The sequence below is a fragment of the Vidua macroura genome, chromosome 14, assembly GCF_024509145.1.
Source record: "Vidua macroura isolate BioBank_ID:100142 chromosome 14, ASM2450914v1, whole genome shotgun sequence".
Taxonomy (NCBI): domain Eukaryota; kingdom Metazoa; phylum Chordata; class Aves; order Passeriformes; family Viduidae; genus Vidua; species Vidua macroura.
In genome coordinates this window covers 3,197,979-3,220,876 of record NC_071584.1, presented here as the reverse complement: position 1 = coordinate 3,220,876, position 22,898 = coordinate 3,197,979, and the positions used below count along the sequence as shown (strand labels likewise).

The 22,898-nt window shown below is 46.2% G+C and overlaps 1 protein-coding gene across 1 annotated transcript; it reads right to left on the bottom strand.

Annotated features, from left to right (window-relative positions):
* Positions 1-6,489: 6,489 nt before the first annotated feature.
* NEXMIF (neurite extension and migration factor) lies at positions 6,490-22,362 on the bottom strand. Its single transcript, XM_053989996.1, has 4 exons — positions 22,287-22,362; positions 14,333-18,602; positions 13,507-13,600; positions 6,490-13,474 (listed from the first exon to the last, which is right to left on the bottom strand). The coding sequence occupies exons 1-4, from the start codon at positions 22,360-22,362 to the stop codon at positions 13,400-13,402; spliced, it is 4,515 nt and encodes a 1,504-aa protein (XP_053845971.1). The 3' UTR covers positions 6,490-13,399.
* Between the last annotated feature and the right edge of the window lie 536 nt (positions 22,363-22,898).

The window sequence follows — 22,898 nt, the reverse complement described above, 5'->3', positions numbered from 1 at the left end:
GGGCAGGGAGATACCTGGCTTCTTCCTTTGGGCCAAGACTGGAGTCAGAAGATCTCTCCCTGCCCACTTGGAGCAGCCTTAGCCTCTTGCACTGATTTGCTACATTGTTGTTTTCTTGACCTAAAATTAAATAATTTGCTGTTAGAATCTGAAATGTAGGGAACTCTCAGAATTTTGGGCTTGTAAGCTAAAGCTTAGAATTTAATATGAGGATTTGATATGAGACCTTGGAAAAAGCTTCCAAACTTAGGTACTAGAAATGAGAATGTGGATTTATAGTTTAAAGCAGAGACATGTTAAGCTAAGTAAAAAAAAATTTCGTTTTAGAGTACAGTACTGTAGGTTTTTGTGTTCTAACATGATTGGTTAAGAAAGTTTACAATGTAGCAAGAGTCCATAAGACTAAATATTTAAGGATTAGGTTAAAAAACATCTATATATCCTTGTTAGCAATGTTTAATTAGTTAATAAATCCTTAAAAAGTCTTGTAATTAGAGACCTTGTGACCTTTTGAACCATGCAGTAAAAATGTGAGCTGACCTCACCCTTCCTACCTATGTAGAAGATAAGGAAAATAAATCCCATTATCTTAAAAAAACTCAGAAGTCCCATCTCTAACTCATTCAAAATTCCTGCACAATTCCTCACAATTTGCAGTGTCATAATATTTATCAGAATATAAATGCTAGTCTTTCTCATATTTCAGTGATAAAACCCTATTTTTTCTGCAGCCAGATGAATGATCATTCCATTCTTCAAATCAGCTCTTATTTTTCTTTAATTGCTTCTGATGCCTTTGGCACTGTTGAGTGACGGTCTGCTCTCCATCCTTGGAGGCTGCTCAGGGAACTTGGCAATGTCCTCATCTCCACAAGAAGAGGTAATTGATCCTAAAAAACTGGTGGTTTTATTTGGGGCAGAAAGGATGAGTAAAGTATCCATCAGAAGAGTTTTCCACGCAGAGATTCACAGTACAACCCTATGTTAACCTTACAAAGACCATAATATCTGTATCATATACAGCATGTCCATATGTTTTCATTAAATTGTTTTTAGAGTGCAATTCATCTTTCCCTTGAGTCTTGCATCAAATATGCCATGCTGCAAAATGATGAAATGAAGGCAGACCACAGGGATCATGTGTTACTTTGCTCTGTGCTCATGCCAGGGAAATTAAGGGTTTCCACCACTGGGATTCAACTGCTAAACCCCAGGAGCTTCTGTCCCTGTGCACAGAATAATGAATTTTAGCAGCATCCTTCATCCTTCAACCAAGAACGTGGCCTGTGTGATGTCTAGGGCAGTTCAGGCAATGGCACATTTCCTTTTTCGTGCTGGAATCTTGACCTAATTCATAACTGTAGCCCTAAAATTAAACTGGTGTTTGCTCCCAGCTTGACCACCCACCCACTGTTCTCCTTAACCAACACAAGTCTCCTCCTCAGCATGTTCCCTGTAGGATTGCAGACTTCACACACTTGGCAATAATTGAGAGATCTGTACCTTTCTGTTCTGGCCCTAATATCAAACAACCTTGGCCAGAGCTGTGCAGTGACTGTCTCACTCACACCAGGAGCTCCATGGAGCTCTTGGAGTCAGTAAGAAGAGTGACTTTTCAGCTCTTGGTTTCCATCATTTTGGTGTCATAACCCCAGCAGAGACTGGAAGCATCACAGAGGGGTCATGCCAGGCACCCACCCTGGAACAGAGCCAGGGCAGAGCAAGTGCCTCAAGCACGGACCTAGACCATGCCCTCAAGGGACTTGGCATGGTGCTAAATCCCTCTGGGCACTGCTGGACAGGTTCCCCTCATTGAACACTACACCAGGAGTTCATTTCAGCAAGAAAGATCCTAAATAGTCTCCACAGCCAATGCTAGCATTTTGCAGCGCTATCCGATGGGAGGTGAAGGAGGGATACACTCCTTAAAAATAATCCTCCTGGTGGTAAATAATGTGATTAAGCAGGCTGGCTAATTCTCCCCCTCAGTATTAAACTGTCCTGTTTATCCCTGGCTGCAGCTCTGCCCTGGCCTGTGTCCCCTTCTCTGCTGCAGCAGGGACTGGTGTCACATAGCCCTGTTTTAGCAGCTGCCTGCTGTAAAAATATGCCCTTATCTCTCAGACTGCAGTTTATGCTCAGTCTCTTTATTTCCCTTCATGTAATCATCAGACATTTCTGCGTTTTGTCGTGATAAATACCAGACTGTTGAATCTCTGGGGCTGCCAAGAAGTGCATCTCAACGTAGCACAAATAGAGCTGCTATTTTTTTTCATTCCTTCCTTTAGTTTAACATTTATTCCTGCTATTGTTGTCCTTAGAAGGATAAAGAGGGCTGCATCTCACTAGCCAGTTGCTCCAAATACATTAGATTAAAGATTAAATAACATGATAACCGAAGGCTATGAAGACTATATTAATATATTATATTGAGATAGTCAAGCAAAGATGTGATAATGTGCTATTCATTATACAGGTGCACCAGTGCTCACTACAGGATAAAATTAGATTGACTCATCTGCAGGTCATGTACCTTCTACAGCTCAGAACTGGCAGAGCTTTGCTTCTCTCTGCGCTGAGACAGGAGTATGTCAGTCCCAGCCCTCCTTGCATGCAGAGGTGTCTGTGCTCACACCACGCTGCCCAGTGCAAGCCACGAAGGATCCTGGTCACCACAGCCCTGGCATCACAGCTCAGGACATTTTTCCCATTCCCACTCTTTAAATGCCATAGGTTTCTCTTTCCCCTGCTCTCCGAGAAGCGAAGATGCGCGACGTGCAAAGAAATCCTGATGCTGGGCACCTCCCTGAAGTGCTGATACTGAGAGGCAAACTCAGCTCACAGAAACAGTCACTGCCAGGCGAAACGGGCAGTGTGGCTCTGTATTACCTGTTTTTCCTTGATATCCACATCCCAGCTTCCAGCCACCCTTCTTGAGGCATGTCTGCCACACACCTGAGCTGTAAAACGCCTCTTGCTCCTGAGAGCATTAAGTACTTTTCTCTCAGTGAGTGGATTTGTTGTCTGGAACTGCCTTTATTGCCACTCACCCCTATTGCTATTTCCATTAAAAGGTTGGAGGCCTAATACTGCATAATCATGTAGTCTGAGATCTCAAAATGAAATCTGAGGGGAAAGAAAAAAGAGGTGCAGGTATAGGCAAGAAGTAGAAACGTCTCTTGTGCTTCTCATGGAAAACAGATACAAGATGTAAAATTTCAAAGAAACTCACTTGTGTTTGTTAAAGGGATCAGTAAGCCCCTGCACTGTCATTTTGGCTGCCTGGGTTATCTCCCTGGGTGACTCATCTTCAGGAAATGCTCTCAGATGGTTGTCCTATAGGTGTGTCAGCTAGCTGGTCTCTCTGGATAACAATCACTTCCCCTTCTGCATTTTAAGATGGCTCAACATATAAATTTTAGATGAAAAATCCAGTTAGGAGTTGTGATACCTTGTGGTATGACACAAAAAGATAAAAACCATTCCATTTTAGCACTGTCAAGAAAATGAACTTCATCCCACCCAAAACCAGCACACTGTCCCAATCCTGGGATGGGGAAGGCTCTTCAGTGACAGCAAATCCTACTGGACAAACAGAAACCCAGACACTTGTTTTGCATTCAGCTTGTCAGAGCTTGATATTTTTGGAATCCTTTTTTTTTCCCCCCTTCAATTAGATGAAATTTGTCACAGAGTTCAAAAGTTATGGAAATGGTCCAAAAGACAGGCTGGTAATGCAATTGCAGAAACTCTTTTTTCTTAGCAAATCAACTTAAATCCCCTAATGACTGGAGAAATGATGCCACAGCCCATTAGTTGGTGGCCACTTACATTCCAAGGTCGCTGTCACTGAGGAGAGGGAGAGGATGGCTGAATCCTTCCTTTCTCATAATTAAAGCTCATGAGCTGGAGACTCATTTCTAAGGTGCTCCTTTCTATTGATCTGTAATGCCACTTTAGAGATTCGAAGTAATAATATTAGATTTTCATCAACTCAGATTTGGTCGTGGATGCTGCTTTCAGCTGAAAGAATCGAGTTAACTGCCTCTTGCCTTTTTCCTATTTATATTTTAACTGCATTGTGTGAGAATAATGTAACACCTTCATTCAGACAGAATTAGTCACTGACTTTATGTCGAAATCTTCAGCTTGTAGTAATCTCACCCACATTCAGCCAAGCAGGTAAGCACATACTGAAGTCTACAATTAAAATCCTTAATTAAATCCTTAAATTAAGCACATACTTAAATGCTTTGCTAAAGAGGGATATAATCTCCAACATGCTCAAGATAAAGTGTATATTTAAGTGCTTTATTGAACCAGTGCTTTTGCTGCAACAAAAAGTACATTTGCCAAGCAAAAGCTACTCCTATAGGTGTAATTCCATAAAAACTGGGGGATGGGGCAGCCTGTGGGCATTTATCAACATAAACCACACAGCACCTGTCCTGACAGATCACACCTGGAATACTGGGAGGTGTAAGAAACCTCTGGGATGGGATGTTGCCAGTGGATCAGCTGTGCAGGAGCTGGACTGTGCTGGAGTCCGCATGGCAGAGATTTTGGGCAGGTTTGGGCTCTGTGTCGACTTTGAGGAAGTTAAATATATTTCTAAGTTTCAAATATATGAATACTCCAGACAAAGAAGTTCCCATTTTTTCCCCCTGCTGACTTCCTTGCATGAAGAGACACAAATTCGTCCTCAAGTCATTACCTGACACCTTCTAGAGGCCTCCAGGCTGCCAATGCTGCAGGTGTCCCAAACTATCCTGTGGAATTGTCTGCAAAATTCTGTTGCTACTTTGAGACATGGTGATGGCCACTAACCAACCCCAGAGACACTGAGGAAAGGCTGGTGTCACCCAGGGCAGGTTTGTCCCCATCCAAACTCTCCCCAGGGGCAGCAGCTCCCACTGGCAGGACAGAGACACTGGAGATATTAAATTACATCCCAATTAAAATCTGACTCTGCTGTCACCCACAAGGAGAAGCCACTGGGCCATGCACAGACATGGATGATGGTTCATCTAGAAGTTACAAGTGTTTTAATTATATGTGCTTTTATATAATATAAATACAGTAGATAAACACAACCCCATTTAACAGGTCCTTTCTGTAGCATTGCTCTGGTGGATGAAGGCTCTGCTTGTTTGATTAAACCTATTTTGGTACCACTCATGCCAAACGTGGACCAGCCAGCGTGGGGTTGTGTCAGCACTTGAGAAAGCAAGAGATTGAACAGGGTCCCCAAAATGAGTTTATGAGTTTTTGAGCAACATAACCCTGATTATGGAGAAAACGTGCAATAATAGCTCAGAGAAACAGCAGCCTTCCAATTTGCTCCAAACTCCATCCAACCTGGCCTTGAACACTTCCAGGGATGGGGCATCCACAGCTTCTCTGGGCAAATGTGTGCCAGGGCTTCGCCACCCTCACTGTAAAAAATTTCTTCCCTACATTTAATGTGAATCTACCTTCTTTCATTTAAAACCACGCCCCAAGCTCTGTGGCAACAGGACCTGCTGAAAAGTCTCTCCCCAAGACTTGCACTAAGGAGCTGGAACTATTTTCAGCCCATGGGTCACAGGACTGATCCCACATGGGACGCACCGGATGGTTTTGGTGGCTGTGCGCCTGGCCCAGCCCTCTGTGTGTTTTATTTATTGGAGATATCTTAGTGCCAGATGAAGCTCAGCCCTTCTCAAAGCTGAGCTGCTGATGGGCTTCCCTGGACCATGGCCCCATTCCAGCCCTGTCCTGCCCTGGCTCCTGGCACTGGGATCCTCACGGCCACTGGAGCACTGAAACCCTTCCTGTGCCCCATTTTACTAATCTGAAACCCCTCGGTGAACACAGGCAGCTTGTAGAGCTAGCAGCTCTGCTTTTGGGGATATTTCCCAGCCCCCTGCCAAAGGATCCAGTTGCAGTTCATGTGTTCATGTCCCGCTTTCTGCTGTCAGGGCTGGGAATGACCCAGCCTGAATTAATGCCCCCCTCCTTCATTACTCCTATCAAGCGTTAATAAAAGGAATTGTCATTTTTAAAACAACTAAGTTTTATTCCTTTTCCACAAGAAATTTAGGACAGTGGCATTTCACACACACCAACTCCTTCCCAGGGAAAGGCCAGTCTGGGAGTGTGCTGGGACAGTACCGGGACAGGGACCCCGCCCAGGGACAGTGGGCTGGGCAGAGGCTCCGCTCCCTCCCGAGCTCCCACCTCTGCACCCGTGGAAGGCAAAGTCTGAACTCTGTGTTGACTTGCTGAAGTTTCCATTTCTCAGTTAAAAGCAGCCCCACTTTACAGCAGAAGTGATCCAAGCCTTTTTTCCCCACTTTTCCCCACCCACAGCCGCACCTCCCTCCCCGATGTGCTTCACACTAACGAGCATCAGCCCAATTAGGCGGGTGCCTGGAGTGCCCTGGGAGGGGACAGCCAGACAGATCCTCATCTATTGCAGCGATTTGGTTAAAGAAACGATTCCTAATATTCAATAAATGGCAGTTTTAATTTCTTCTTCATACATGATCTTAAAATGAGATTTTAAATTTTTTTATTTATTCCATAAACAATATAACAAAACTCAGCAAGTTAACAATATGACGTTTTCACCATACAGAGTCAGTCACAAATATTTAAAACCTTTGCAACAAGAACAACAAAACCCAAAATATTACAAGAATAATTTACAAGAGGATCTATAAAACAGCAAAGCGCTCACAAATTTTCCAGTTTCCTTTACACAATATCACTACACTCTTTCACAACATTTCTTTTTATTACAAAATTCCCAACAAAAGTTTAATTTTTTTCTTTGTATTTTGGTTTTTAAAACCAGAAACTCTTAAGTATACATCCTTTTATTAACACCCGAAGGTGCAAAAAAAGGGAAACCTCACACATACAAACACTTCACAGCACTTTTCTAAGAAAAATATACACTTACAAAATATTTTACAAATTGGCACACTTAAAAATATACAAGATTTTGTAGGCGTCTTAGAGTGATCCTTAAGAATTATACTTCAATTGACTCTACAGAATATTTATAAAGCTTATTCTAAAAGAAAAAAGGCAAATAATTTCCAAACATGTTAAAATTGCAGTGTAAAATGTGGAACAGAAATGGATATGTTACATTCATAAAAAGGGCCATTTAATAGTTCTTAAATGCTCAAGGGGGGGAATAAAAGTTTTCTTTAGCACCATAAAACAGGAGCAACTTCCTAACGAGGTGCCTCTAGTTCTATGGAAGGGAACTCAAGGAGCAGTACATTCACATCTCTGGAGGCAGCAGTCGAAGCGCCCGGCCGGCGCCGGGGCAGCGGAACAGAGCAGCTCCTTGGATTTCTACCCTGCTTCCCACCGGGAGTAAGAGACAAAAGGAGTTTCACTGGTACCTTGGTTTTGTGTGTGTGTGTGTGGTTTAGTCTAGGTTTAAGTCTTCCCTTTGTGCTTTAGAAATGGACGTATGTCTGTCTGTCTGTCTGTCTAGCTAGCGAAGGGTGGTGAAAAGACCAATTTTATTTCTCGTTACCTTTTGCACCAAGTGTTTAAAGGCTCAGTTAACGTGTCTGGCAACCCAAGCGTCCTGCGAGATGGAGGGAATCCTCCTGCTTCAGATCCCAATTCCCTTAGATGGCTGTTACTCCACTGTCATTAGTGTCACTTGTTTACCTGAGAAACAATTTGAAAAGCCTTGCTTCTACCACAGACATTGTACTTGGTTTATTTTATATATTTTTTCTTTTTTTTTTTTTTTTCTTTTTTTTTTTTTTTTTTTTTTTTTTTTTTGCATTATTTCACATGCTGAAGAGATAAAGAGGCACATTCTCCAATAGATGTCAGCGGTTTGAACCATGCAACCTCCACTGGACACCCTGGGAGCTGCACAGGCAAAGTCCAACACACTGAGTTGAGAAATTAAAGACTGAGGGCCTGATCCTGCACCAACCCAAGTCCATGCACCTGATCCTCTTCCCACTTACACTGACTTCAAGGGAGTTTCTCTTGGGACTTGACATCACTGGCTGGGAAAGCACCTGGGACATGGGAACCCCTGGGAGTGAGCTCCCACCTAAGTGCATTGCTAGATTGGGACCTTAGAGAAAGAACATGGTCCAGCAGCTAAAGGATGACAATGCTTAAAACATTTTTATTTTGGTTCCTGGCTTGTTTGGCCCATAATGCCAAAAAAATTAACAGCGATCCTGATTTTTTAAAAGAGCAAACGGTGCAGCAATGGTTTCTCCAAGCAATCACCAGCTAGCCTTGGCTTCTCCTCTCTGAGATGACCCAGCCTCAGCAGGACAGCACAGCATGGCAAGGACAGTCCTGTGGCTGCCCCTGGCCTCCTCTTGCTCCTCTTCCTCCTCCTCACAAAATTTCTGGCTACCTCTGGTCATTATTCTCAAGATGTTTTTTAAAAACATCCATCCTCCTATGCTCAAAAAAAAAAAAAAAAAAAAAAAAAAAAAAAAAAAAAAAGCAGCAAGATGTAAACCTGGTAAGATGTATTTTGTAATAAAAACCCAAAAGGTTTTTATTGGATCCCCATCACTGATATTTTTCTATTTACAGAAACTCTAAATGCAATCGATGGCCGTGGGCTGGGTTGGCTCCTGCTGCAGGATTCCTTTCTGTAGGGACATCTCTCCTATTCCTGTGCCATGGGAGACCTGTGCTCCTGTGGCAGAGTGGTGAGTACCACCTTGCCCTGTGGAATTCTCCTCTCACATAGATTTTACAGCCTTCAGAGTGGCTGGTCCCTACTTTCTAATGCCAGTGCCAATTCTAACTCACCCAGATGCCGGTGACACCACGGCTCAGCAGCACTGCTGGCACTGTCCTCCCATCCTGCACTGGCGTAGGAGTGAAAAGAGATGAAGCAGAGAAGACATTTTAAGGGATGCTGCAGAATAAACATCTTTTCTGTGGCTTGGCTTCATCGCTCCCAAGAGCCAAGCGAGCTCCCAGAGCCCAACGAAAAGATGCAAGAGGAGGATGGAAGTTGCACTGGGACCGGGCAAGAGGATGGGCCGGGGTAGGAGCCAGCACAAGCAGGGGCAGGGAGCCCTGGGGGTGTGGGTGGCAGGCAGGGATGGGTGGGACTCACATCCCTGTCCTCCCACAGCTGTGAGCAGTGCCATGAAAAACAAAAATGCAATTAGAGAACAAGAGCTTGTATGGTGAGGGATGAGGCAAAGGTGAGAAGTGAAAACCTTGAGGTAGTGATAGGCAGGTGGAGATGAATCCTAGGAAAGTAAAGTCACGGGTCTTCAAGGAGTTAATCAGTAGGATCCCCTGGGAATTGCCCTCGGGGACAAGGGAGCACAACAGAGCTGACAGATCTTTCAGGATGATTTTGATAGAAAGCAAGAGCTCCCCATCCCCAGGTGTAAGAAATCAGGCAAGGAAGGCAAGAGATTGGCCTGACTGAGTCAGGACCTGCTGGTCAGGCTGAAGGGCAAGAGGAGATGCACAGGCAGCAGAAGCAGGGACAGATATCCTGGGAAGAGTACTGGGATACTGTCAGGTTGTTCAGGGACAGGGTGAGGAAGGCAAGGTGCAGGTGGAGCTGAATGTGGCAAGACACAGAGAATAACAAGGGCCTCTACAGGTGTGTCAGCATGAAAAGGAAGGGTCAAAGTAGGTGTGACACAATTGGCAGACTGGTAACAATGGATGAGAAGGTTGAGGAACCCTCTCTTTCCATCTCCCATGAGTGGTGGAACCACAGGACAGGGACTGGAGGAGCAAAGTCCCTCGCACTGTAAGAGAAAATCAAATTTGCGACCACCTGAGGAACCTGAACATACCTAAGACTATGGAACCTGATGAGATGCATCCCAGAGCCCAGAGGGAATTGGCTGATGAAGTTGTCAAGTCACTCTCCACAGTATCTGAAAAGTTCTGGCAGTCAGGTGAAGTATTGGATGACTGGGAAAACAAAACCATTGAACCACCCCCCCTCTGTGCCTGGGAACACCATGGACCAGATCCTCCTAGAAACTATGCTGGGGCTCATGGAGGACAGGGAGGTGACTCAGGACAGCCAGCACAGCTTCACCAAGGGCAAGTCCTGCCTGGCCAGCCCAGTGGCCTTCTAGGATGGATTGACTGCATCCATGGACAAGAGAAGGACTCCAGGTGTCATTTGTCCGGAATTCTGTAAAGCCTTTGACACAGTCCCCCAAAACACCTTTCTAAACTGAAGAAACAGATTTGAAGGATGAAGTGTTCAGCAGATGAGGAATTGGTTGGACAGTCACATCCAGAGGGCAGTGGTCAACAGCTCACTGTCCAGGAGGACATCAGTGGTGAGTGCTGTCCCTCAGGGGTCTGTACTGGGACCAGCAATGTAGAGTATCTTCACCAATGATGTAGACACTGGGATCAAGTCCCCTCAGCAGGTTTGCAGATGACACCAAACTGAGTGGTGAGGTTAACATGCCTGAGGGACAGAGTGACATCCACAGGGACAGGGACAAGCTCAAGAAGTGGGCCCAGCAGAACCTCATATGGTTCAACAAGGCCAAATGTGATGTGCTGCACCTGGGATGAGGCAATCCCTGGGATCCACAGGCTGGGGAATGAAGGGATTTAGAGCAGCTCTGCCGACAAGGACTTGAGAAAGAAATTTTTTATGAGGGTGGTGAAACGTTGGTTCAGGTTGCCCAGAGAGGTGGTGGCTGTCCCCTCCCTGGAAACATTCAAGGTCACGTCAGACAGGGCTCTCAGCAACCTGGTCTAGTAGAAGATGTCCCTGCTTTTGCAGCGGAATTGGACTAGGTGGCCTTCAAAAGTCCCTTCCCTCCCAAATGCTCTATAAAGATCAAAAGGGAGGAGGGCAAATGGTTGGCTCAAGGCAATTTCTGAATTTTGGGGTCATGCAGCAGAGCGATGACCTTTTCAGACACAGGGAAGGGCCAGTGCCACACCATGAGGGACCCAGGCTCTTTAACATCTCCCCAGCAGAGATTTTTGAAGGACATGGTATGACCACCAAAGCTGTCAGCAACTGGAATTGTAGGACTGAAGGAGAGCAACAAGGCAGCTGGAATTTGTGATTGAAACCATTCTGAAACACCCAGCTGGGTATTCATGGATAAAACAGTCGATATGTTTCATGCCTGATCTTCATGCCCTATTGCACATTCCTCAAATGCAGTAAGTATTGCTATCCTGTCCAGTACAAGGGGTTTTATTATGAGTCCCACACTCATAACATTAAGCATAAGGAGCACAGTGCAGGCCAGGTGGAATGTGCTTTCAACTGATGGTTCTGGGTCAGAAAGAAGGTCTGGGCCACATCCCACAGACCTGTCTCTCTAAGAGCAGCAGCAGAACATCCAAAAGGAGGGAGCTGCCAGACCTTCCTGCAGCATGTCGGGAGAATGCTGAAAAACTGGGATATGCTAACACCACAGCAGTGGTTGGAGCTTGTAGTATCTGATGAGCCCGTGAATGGAAAAGAGAGCTGCTGGGGAAGTGGGGAGAGCGTGGTGGCTGCAGGCCAGCCCAGAGCCCAGGGATGGAGGCCTACCACAGCTCTTGTCTCCAGAGTAAATCCTGAGCATCTTCTGGATCTCCCTCCTGGAGCCCGAGCTGGGGTGGGATGCTGCATGCCATGGGGCACCAGGCACCACTTTCATCCAGAGCAACTCACTCCAGGCAACGCCAGCATTTATTCCATGAAAAAATGAACTTACAGGATGTTTTTTATAATTACTATTTTTTTTTCAGACTTTGTCCTTTCATCTGTTAAGTGAAACACAATGCAACTACCGAGCTGTTCTCTCTGGGATCGCAGAGCTGAGCTAAGCTGCACCCCAACATCTGTAAGAGCTGAAAACACGATTCTAAACTAGCACTCTACATCTCCACTTTGATTTTAAGTGATCGCTCTGCTTTTCTGCTAAATTAACTTAAACCAATTCTGCTGCTTTGCCTGGCGTGTGGGTGGAAAAAACTGACTTGGGAGGAAACCTGAGCCCAGTCCTGCCCTCTGTGTGACACCACGTCTATGCCTGTGGCCGTATCAGCAAAGTGATCTGTCCACTGCTAGAAAGGCTCCTCTTCCTCACTGCCTGCTATTGCATAAGGTGTCCAAGCCTCACATCCCTCTGCTCCCAGGGCTCTTGCATATCAAGGTTTTTAATGAGAAATCAGCAGCAAAACGCACAGGTTCTCAGTTGCACAAGGAAAACAGATCTTTGTTGGGCTCGTTATTCTCGTGGAGGGCGAGGGTGTGGTGAGGAGGGTTACAAATAAGGCCTTTTGAGAATACATTTAGCATTCAATACTTAACGCCGTCTTAATAAAGTCCAGTCATGATCCGGCCCTGATTGGTGAGATCACAAATAGCTCCACTGGTTGTATTTGTTGCATGAACTGAATCAAAGAAAAAGTTCAGAGTTGTATTTTAAATTTATGACTCTGCTTTTGAAAGTTCAAACTATATTGGCATTGCAAGGTTAGACATGGAGGAAACACCAAAGCTATGAATGGAGAGCACTTCTGACAGGCTCTGCATCAAAAATGTTTAAGAAACTATTCAAAGGAAAAGTAAATAGCACTCAGTGTATGAAATGTATTAGTTCTGTTTTTATACCTATTTCAGAATTTATCCCAGGTTCTTATAAAATATATAAAACTGAGATACAAAGAATTAGCAATGTAACTTTGCATTTCAAATGATCTTCAGCTACAGGTTTTGCTTTAAGAAAACAGACACTTGAAAAGCAGCTGTTCTGTAGTCTCTAGATGCAGACACTTGAGTTCCTGGCAAACTTACCGTCAGTGGTTTTCTGAACTCCTCCACCATTGCAACTCTCTCCTATAATGAAACTCAACATTTCACCATTAAGTTTTTCTGCTCGTGGTTTCAAAGAGAGGACATTACCATTTCCCAGCATCGGTTTCAAAGTTCCTTTTTTTCTTTTTTTTTCCCCCCTTTTTGTTTCTTTTTTTTTTTTTTCCTTCCCTTTATGAGCTTTAAACCACAGGGTGAATCCATGAAATGAGGTAAGTAAATTTGGCACACTTCTAGTCATGTCCATAAAACTTTTGGTAAGTTGTATCAGTGAACAATATCATTTTTCATTGTGAGTTACAGGTGCTTTCGAAGGGGGGTGGTTAGTACTTAACAACTGGAATGTTTCTAGTAAAACCAAAAGGCATAGCTGCAGAAAACACTCACAACCCAATGTTGATAGAGAAGTAAAAATATATACAATACAGTCACTTGTTCATAGTTTGGCACAATTTTTTGTTGTTGTGGGTAATAGTGCATAAACTACTGTACAACAGTATGACTTTTAAAACAGTCTTTCACAGAGAATACCAGATTAGGTTTGCTTTCAAATAATAAAATTCCCACAATTTCAAACTCTTCATTTCAGCACTTACATTTCAACAGACCACAAGGCAGATTTCGAAAAGGAACCGATGGGGGAAAAAAAAGAAAAAACAACTGGAAAAAAAAAGGTAAGAAAAGAACCAAACATCAACCGTCTTTCTAGAAAAGGGAGTCTCTTCTTCAAATACAGGAAAACCCAAAAATGCTGTTTCTGCTTTAAGAAGAATGGAGTCTGATTCCCTGCAGGAAAAAATCAAACATTTGATGCCATCTAAGTGAGCTCGTCTGGAGTCACCACGACGGAGCGAACGCGCTAAAGGCGGGCGGGTAGAGAAGATGCAGCTTTAGATGATGCAGGTTAGGAGACACAACAGCAGAGGGGGCCAGAAAGCACTCAAAAATTGCCACGTGAAGCTCAATTAGGAACGAGTTCTCATTTGCAAAGTAAAGAGCCTTTGAGATCTTGGCTTTTGGATGCAGAACCTCTTTTTTTTTTTTTTGTGGTTTATTTTTTACAAAATGTTCCAAAAAAAAAAAAAAAAAAGTCTTTCCTTGTCAAAATCATTAAAAAGAGCATGTAATCTTTTTTTTTTTTTTTTTTTTAGTTTTTGTTTTTCCCCCAATAAATAAGTAATTAAAAACTGAAGAAGCCAAACAGCAGAAAAGAGTAGCCTTGTTAGTTTTTTTAACCCCAGCCAAGCCAGAAAATTGGTCATTCTTTTAGGTAGCTTGCAAGTCATAAGTATTTTCATGCATTTAAAAATAATAATTAAAAAAAAAAAAACACAAACAAACAAAAAAAGAAACCAACCCCAATACCAAAACCAACCAAAACTGTAAAAGGGGAATGTCTTTTTTCTTTTTTTTTTTTCATGCAAACTTTTGCTTTCAGGAAGGAAAAACTGAGGAACAGCGGGCCTAGCAGGTGGGAGGGAGGTTAGAGGCATTCCAGCCAGTTTGGTGCAGCATTACCTCAGTTTCTCAAAAGCAGCTGTCACGGGTGGGTCCTTGTGGGGCTGTTCGCGGTCCGTCCGCTTGATTTTACAGTTCTCATCCCTCAGTGATTTTGAACTGGATTTATGACGGTAGAGTTTTTTATGGGTAGGTCCATTATTGCCTAAAGTGCTCAGGTTACTATAGTTTTTATCAAAAAAGGGAGCGTGAATGTCCGTGCTGAAGCCGGTGGAGCAGTTGGGGCGACCGGGGTCGCAGGTCACAGCTTTGCTGTTTTTGCTTGAGCCCTTGTTGTTTGACTTGTGGTTCTTTGCCACCACTGGCGAGCCACCATTCGCCTTCTTCTTCGACTCTTGGGACGTCCCTGCCAAAATTTTAAGAGTTTTCAGTTTCAGGCTGTTGGACTCCGGTGACCGGAATATGTCTGGAACGCTGTTGTGGCCGACGGGCCCCCACAAGGGCTCAATGGAGGCCATCATAAACCTCTGGACATCGGCCATTCCTGACGCAATGTTGGACAGGATGTTGGAAGGTTCCTCGAACTCCCTCTGGTCGTCGTCCAGGAGGCTGGTGGCGTTGCCCAGGCTGGCTTCCGACCAGCCCGTGCCCCCCTCTTTTCCCAGTGCCCACTCTCCAGAGAGCCCGTTGTGCTTGCCCAGCTTCACCCCGGCCGGGCCACAGTGCTGAGTGCCCTCAGCCACACCCTTGGTGGCCATGGCCATGGTGCCCAACTGAGTGACTGCCCTGCCACCAACAGCTGGAGCCTTCTCTCCGTTGACTCCTGCTGCATTTTTCCCTTTCCTGGTGGATTTGGGTGCCTGCCTGGAGTTTTTCCCTTGCGGCTTATCGGTTCCTTTGTTGGTTTTGGGTGATTTTTTCCGGGTGGCTTTCTGGGAAGAGCTTTGGTTTGTACCCACATTCTTGCTGGATGAACTTTTCCTCTTCGATTTTGACACTTTGCTATTGGTGCTAATTTGACCAGATGGCTCATTAAATGTTGACAAGCATGGACTCTTTTCGAGAAGGCTGACAGAATCTTCATCGTTGAACATATGGAACTGGAACTGGTGATTATTTAAAGCAAACCCATTATCTGTCTGATCCTCGGTCTGCAGGACCCCACAGTTCCACTTGACCTTTTCGGAACTGTTGAGGGAGGCCTGGGGGCTCTCCTGAAAGCCCTTCAGTGTGCCCAGAGGCTTGGCATCGGAGCCAGCTATCTGTGGGGACAGGTTGGGGGTGTCTGGAGGGGACATCTCTGAAAGCGACGACTGGCGGAACCTATCAGGTGTGAAGTTGGAAATGTCTAAAAGGTCCGTGGACTCCTTCAAAGGGGTGATTTCATCTATGCTCTGCTGGATCACTAGCTTGGGACTGCAGTGGGCCAAGAAATCATCATTAATATCATCCTCGCCGTCCTTTTCACAAGATTTTAAACTTAAAGAACTGTAATTGCTAGAACTAACTGACAATGAACCCACTGAATCAAAACTAATGAGCCTGCCATCATCCGTACTGAGTGTACCTCGTTGGAAATGAAAGCGCCCCTCTCCATTATTGAAATGACATGACTGATAAGAATCATCAGACTGCACTTGTTGGCTATCCGGCATGTAATTTTTTTGGTATAGCAATTTGCCGCTATTCAGATTGACTTGAGTGTATCCAGAGGTGGGGAGGCCGTCCGTGCCGGGGGCAAACTCATTCGGCATTCCGGCCGCCTCCGGCATGTCCCCGGGGAACTCCTGGCGCTCGCTGCCCTTGCTGGCCGGCCACATGCTGCCGAAGCTGCCCTGCTCCATCTCCAAGTGGCCGGGCGACTGCTGCAGCTCCGACTCGGAGGGCGGGGAGAGGACGCAGCTCTGCGCCGGCTGCAGGGACGGGAAGGGCTTTTCCGGCGGGACGATGCTGGGGAGCGGGTGCTGCTGCTGCTCGGAGGAGTGCTGGGCGAAGTACGGGATACCCGTGTTGCTCGACAGATCTGAAGCATCTAACAACGTCTGCAGATACCCTCCGGGGATCAGGGGTACATTGGTGGTGATATTAGCAGATGGCAGAGGCTTGTCTGAAGAGGAGGTGGATGGTAGGAAAGGAGAATTTTTAGCAACCTTATCCTCGTGGCACTCTGGGAGATGGGAGCTGTCTGAAGCACAGGGACTGTTTTCGTCCTTCAGACGCGCTGCAGAGTCCTGGTTTTCCAGTGCTGGAGAGTCCTCTGCCGTACTGGTGGCAGCTTTAATCTTCTTGCACTTTAACCTGGCTTCACTTTTGAATTTGATTCTGCGGAGCACTTTCCGCTCCGTCCCCTTGTGCTCCCGCTCCTGCGGTTTGCATTTCACGGCGATGCCTGCGATGTCGTGGACGTGTAATCCATTGGCACAGCTGGGGGTGGCAATGGCTAATGCCGGCAGCCCTTTCAGGCCCACGTCCTCCTTACTGCTGCAAGGCTGCTTGTGATCAGAGGAGCAAGAGCCCAGCTTGTTCACTGATTGCTCGATGGCTTTAATTCTTTGAATCCGGTGCCTGTTTGCTAGCTTGCATTTTCGCTTCCGTGGGTGAGGGAGGAACGAAGCATCTGAGCCGTTAAGATAGAAATTCTGCTTGTGGTAGAGAGACGATCGAAGCAAATCCAGCCGGCTCTGCTGCCTCTCCTGCCAGAAGCCCTTCAGTGGGGCCAGCTTCTTGTATTTGCTGAGCAGCTCCTCGTTCAGAGTAACAGTTGTCTCGTTGGCATCCACTTTGCTGAGCTTCACCAGCATATGCTTCTCCCCTTTAAACCTGTTAATGATGATGTACTTGATGATCACGGGGGGCTCCTTGCGAGAGACTTTTCGCCGTTTCTTGGGGCACCACTCGTCGTCGTCCTCCTCCTTGGGCCCATCCGGGAGCCACTCCTTCTTGTCCAGGATCTTCTCGTTCTCGATGGAGTCCACATCGTACAGGTAGTCGTCGCTGTATCGCACTTTCCTCTTCGCCCGCAGCCCGTAGTTCTGCTGGATGAAGGAGCCGGAGTGGTCCCGGGCCAGGTACCGGCTGCAGTCCTTGATGTCCCGCAGCACGTCGTAGGAGGACTCCGTGCAAGTGCTGTCATCGCTGAACTCCCCGGAGTCCTCTGTGGAATTCACAGAGTCCAAGAAGTGGCTCCTCTTGGAGCCCACGTACTGCACCATCTCTGTGCTGTTGCAAGATTTATTTAAGGCAGCTTTCTCCTCCTCCTCACCATCCTCTTCCTCGCCGTCCTCCTCCTCCTCCCCCCAGATGATGCCTTCCTCGGATTTGAATTGAGAAGGGTCGGTGGCACCGCTGGGCCCCCTTTTCAGGGTGCTCCTGCTGTCCCTTTTGGTGCAGTTGCTGAAGACGCTGGGGAAGAAGTTGAACTGGGCGTCCTCCTGTAGGGTGCTGGTCTTCTCCCGCACATTGTCCTGGAAAGATTCATATCTAATCTTTAGGGAGCAGACATCACTTCCCAAGGTGGAATCGTCATCATCGAACATGTAATTGTCCACGTCTTCCTCAGAAAACAGATTTACAGAAAGCTCATTTTTGGAGCAGAGGTCAAGCAGCTCAATTTTACTTTCACTAATGAAAGATTCAAAATAGCCCCATTCCTGGTTGGGATTTGTTAGTAAAGGTTCCTCACCATTGCATTTGTCTAATAGTAATCCCTCGTAATAATTTTTCTGAGTGGGGTCCTCTGAATCACTGTCAGATTTCTCTGCATCTCTTTTGTCCGCTGCCCTCGATTTATGCATAGGGAAGCTTAAAAGCTGGTCTGAAAGCAGTTGATCCCCATATCTCATGGTTTCTCCTGTGCTCATGCAGTGAATCCCTATATCAGAGACCGAACAGGTGTCATAATCCCTATTTATATCCCCCACTTTCAAGCTTATTCCCGGCTCCGCATCAATGCCGTCCTTGGATTCAATAAAGCAGCCCAGACAGGTCCGGCTCGGCTGCATCAGGCAGTCTCCCGTCAGCGCCGACATCCCCCCGGGCTCCATCATGGTGAAAGGAGCCTTCTCGCAGTCGCCCGGCAGCGACCAGGAGCTCATGCCCTTGGTCACGCAGGACGTCAGGGAGATGGCGTGGGCGGAGGAGTCGTCCGAGGCGTGCTCGGGGACATCCGTGAGGCGTAGCGGCGACTGGGGGCTCAGCAGGCAGGGCTTCTTGGCCGTCGGGGCACGGTGGCACGCGGGGCCCTCCTTGGGAGCCGCGCTCAGCGCCGGGAACGGCGCCGCTGCCTCGGCGGCGCTGCAGGGCCTCTCATCGCCGTCCAGGGCGTGTGACTCTGCGGGGATGGAGGGAAGGGAGAAAAAGACAGAGGGGTTACCACCCTTGGAGGTACAGAAACAGAGAGGGTTACAAAGGTTACCACCCTTGTAGGCCTCAGGCTTGCCACCCCACTCCCCTTCTCCCAGTGACTTTTCCCAAGTGCTCCTTTGGGAAGCCCTTCCCAGCAATCCTTCCCTCCTGGATCCAGTTAATGTGGTGATGTGTGTGGAAGGCAGAGGTAAACAGGCTGCTCCCTGCAGCCAGCTGGAAGAGGTACAAGAGTACGTTTAAAACACGCAACGCATCCGCTTTTCCCTCCTCATATCCATACGGTTACCTGGAAACTGCCTCTCAAACCGCACAATGTTATTAAAAAAAACAAAACAAGCCTAATAAAAATGTTCTCATTAACATTGAAAAAATTAACAGGAAAGTGAGATTCTTAAAGAAACAAAGCACCCCCCCTGCGGGGTCTGAGCTTGCACACACCTGAGCTGCTTTACTGCTCTGGACTGAGGGAGTGATGGCTGATTTTAAAAACCCAGCAGTCTTTTTGTCATTGTCCATGCCAAGGGAAGGCAGAAGAGAACACAGAGTTTAAAGCAATTATTGTTAGAATTATTGTGGGGTTTGCCATTCTTCCCTAATCGCTAAAAATGCCTTTTTAGTCATGTAAGGATTTTTTAACCTAAGGATTTTTTTTAGTTTTACCTCGTTGCACTTCTTTTATGGCAGAATAAAGTTATGAATGTACTTTTATCTGACTCCTGGCTCAACGGACGGCATGACCCTTGAAATTTAAATACGATGTCTTTTCATCCATGAACACGCTCTGATATCTCTGTACTAAAAAAATATATTCCAATGAGTGCATTCATCCCAGCCAGAGAGCTCTGCCGACTCGGAGCCTGGTGCTTTTGTCATGGCTCAGGTCTTTCCTTTTTGGTGGCTCCACTGAAGGCAGAGGGGCGAGAGCCAAAGCTTTCCAAGGAGGGACAAGTGCTTTAAAACACAACTGGAGCACCAGGATGTGGCATTAAATGGGGCATGCAAAGGGATTTATTTGGCTGCTGCAACACTCCACAAGTGCTCTTATTCCAAACTGAGAGGAAAGTGAATCTCCTGCATCCTTGGCAGCCTGGGGAGGGGAGGTTGGTCCTGGCAGAGGTACCACCAGCACCGTGGAAAACCCCCCAGGTGGGGAGGATGGAAAGGAACAGGATGCCATGGAAGGAGCAGGGTGCCTGCCTGTGCCAAGCAGGAGGTCAAAACCCCCCTAATTTCACTCCCATAAGTTTTGTGCTACAGGGGCCTTAGGGATGGAGCCATCAGCGAAGTCTGAACAAAGCGCAGCCTTGCAGCACTCCCAGGACTTTAAACCTTCTCCCAGAGACTCCCTAACTCCAACCAGAAGTGCAGTGCAATGCCTGTCATCATCTTCAACATGAATGACTTGGGAAAGGCCAGACTGGCTTGCTTGAAAACGGTTAAAAAAAGGAAATAAATAAAAGAGCTGATTTTTGAGTCCCTCCCACTAGTCTTCAGATCAGAAATGCAGAGGTGGTTATCTTTTTCCTTAAGCACCAAAACAAATTAACCAGTGCAGTTCCACTTCAGAAGTAAAATAAAATAAAAATCAGCTTGGAGCTGACAGGAAGCATGGAAAATTTGAGGATAAAAGAAGAATGTCTGTGAATGCTGTAAGACTCAAAGAAGGGGGAGGCAGAAAGCTGAAATTCAATCTCAAAAGCTGCATTCAATAGGCAAAGCTGCTATTATATAAACTAAACCGTCTCTGGGTGTTTCTTTAGGTTTATGCTTTTGTGAGTGAACTTAACTCTTGTGAAATACAAATGCCAAAACCTGATGTTCTGGGGCTCTGTATCAGCCTGAAATCAGGCCTGTGTTCAAATGATGCTCCAAGGGAATACAGTTCACACAGAAAATGCTGGAGAACAAAACCACTTTTCCCAGTTTCCCTCAGCATCCGCCCATCAGCACATGGGCAAGGGGAGGTGGCAGCTCCAGAGCTTCGTGCTGGCTCCTGGCCTTGGATTCAGCAGCAACTCCCACACAGCAGTGTTCAAACTGAAAGTTTAAACTGACAGAGGGGAGGCTGGGATGGGATGTGGGGAAGGAATTCTTAGCTCTGAGGGTGGGGAGGCCCTTGCACAGGGTGCCCAGAGAAGCTCTGGCTGCCCCTGGATCTCTGGAAGTGTCCGAGGTTGGACAGAGCTTGGAACAACCTGGGATAGTGCAAGGTGTCCCTGCCCATGGCAGGGGGTGGCACTGGATGAGCTTTAAGGTCTGTTCTAACCTAAAGCACTCTACAGTGTTATATCTGATTAAAGCACTTTTTAAGCCCTGTTTAATTGAATTCCATGGAAGTGGTATGAGGTTCTAAAAATCTCCTCTTTGCTGATCAGGGCAGCACTGACTTTGTTGTCCACTGAATCAGACAAAGGGACCATGGCTACAAAATCCCTCTGCAGCTCCAGCAGCTGCAGCTTTACCCTGTGCAGTCAGGAAGGAGATGGGCTGACAGGGACAGACACCTCCCAAATTACATCCCAGGGGCAAGTGTGAGCATGTGCTCACCCCACGAGCTGTGGGGTCCTCATGGGTACCCACGTGGCTGGAGTTGCTCCAAGGTTTTGGCAAAGAACAAGAACATTTTTCTCTACCACCTTGTTTAGAGCTGACAGAAAGATCTGAACAAATGTTAGAGGACCACGTCCTTGACATCTAACAGGATCAAATTTATATATAAATAAAACATATCTATCTATCTATCTATCTATCTATCTATCTATCTATCTATCTATCTACCTATCTCAAGATTTATGGGCCAATACAAAATGTAAAAAGCCATGAAATTAAGCATAAAACACATTGAAGAATGAAAGCATCAGGCTCTGCCTCTCCTCTGCATTTAAAGTGGCCAGTGATTACAGTCCAAACAACCTCAGAAAATGCTCAGAGGCTTATTTATTTCAATCAGGGTTTCAGACAGTTGAGCACTGTTACTCCTAATTAGTTATTCCAAAAGCAAATATAGAATTGATGAAATAAATACGAAGTTGGGCATTCTGGGAGGCTGCAGCAAGGGGCTGATCCTTCCCCACCCCTGCTGGTGGCTCCCAGGAACACTACCTGTCTGTGCAGAAAAGGGATTACAGGATAGGGAATCCCATGTGCTGGGTAATGGGACACAGGCAAGAACGAGCTCACAGATCCAACCTTCCCTTCCCATTAATCCTGGTTTCTTTCTCCCACCCAATCTCTAATTTTCCCCCAGTTTGTAGGGACTAAGTATCCTTCAGCCAAATTTTGCTAATATTGGCTAATGGGATCATAATGCTCAGAGAGGGAAAGATTCCCAACAGATACAGGGGCTACGAAGTCCTGAATGACTTTTTTCCCCCAAGAAACCAAACTAAAATCTCTAATTCAAACTGCATGTGCACAAAAACATTTCCAGCCATGCCCATGCACAGGTAAAAGCAGTTCTTGTTAAGGCCTAAAAAGGTGTAGATTTATGGCTGGAATGATTCCTGTGCAGAAAACACCCATTTACTCCCCTGCTCCACACTGCAGATCCCCACAAACTGCTAATGTTAAATGCACAAAAAGAAGTAGGAAAATAAGTTGGCATCCAAGTTGTCGCTGCTCCCTCATGTACCATAATTAAGTTCCTTACCATTTTCTTTCACCCCATTAATCAGGATAGTTTCTTGGTCTTCTGAGGCACAATCCTGCTCTTGTTGGTCATCCATCAATTTAACCTCTTTCTGTTCACTCCATGCCCCACTGCATCTGGCCAACCTGCACATTTCCAGAAACACAACCACAGTCAGTGCAATCCCCAGGATCAGCTCAAGGAACCGTGAATAAAAAATAACAACAATAAAACACCCCCACACAGCCTCACACGCTGCCTGCATCCTCCTTAAGAGGACAAATCCAATTTATTTAGGCTCTCAGCTTGTCACTTTTCCACTCCAAAAGCCAAGTCCCATGTATTTTCAGCAAGGTGAAAATGTGTATCAGCAATTCCTTCCCCGAAGTCCTGCTCTGGGAGCTGGAGAGGTGCTCAGCACCTCTGCAGGACCCTCCACATCACCCAAAATTGTCGTGCAAAGGCACATTAGTCACGTCCAGCCAGGAAAGCCCATCCATCTCCAGATGGATCAGTGGAGAGATGAAGGAGAGGATTCATCCCAGTTCATCAACAGCAACTCTACGATGGAGCTGGAAAAAAACCCCACAGATGTGGAGTGACAGCTGCTCACCCTCGCTGTCAGCCACTGCC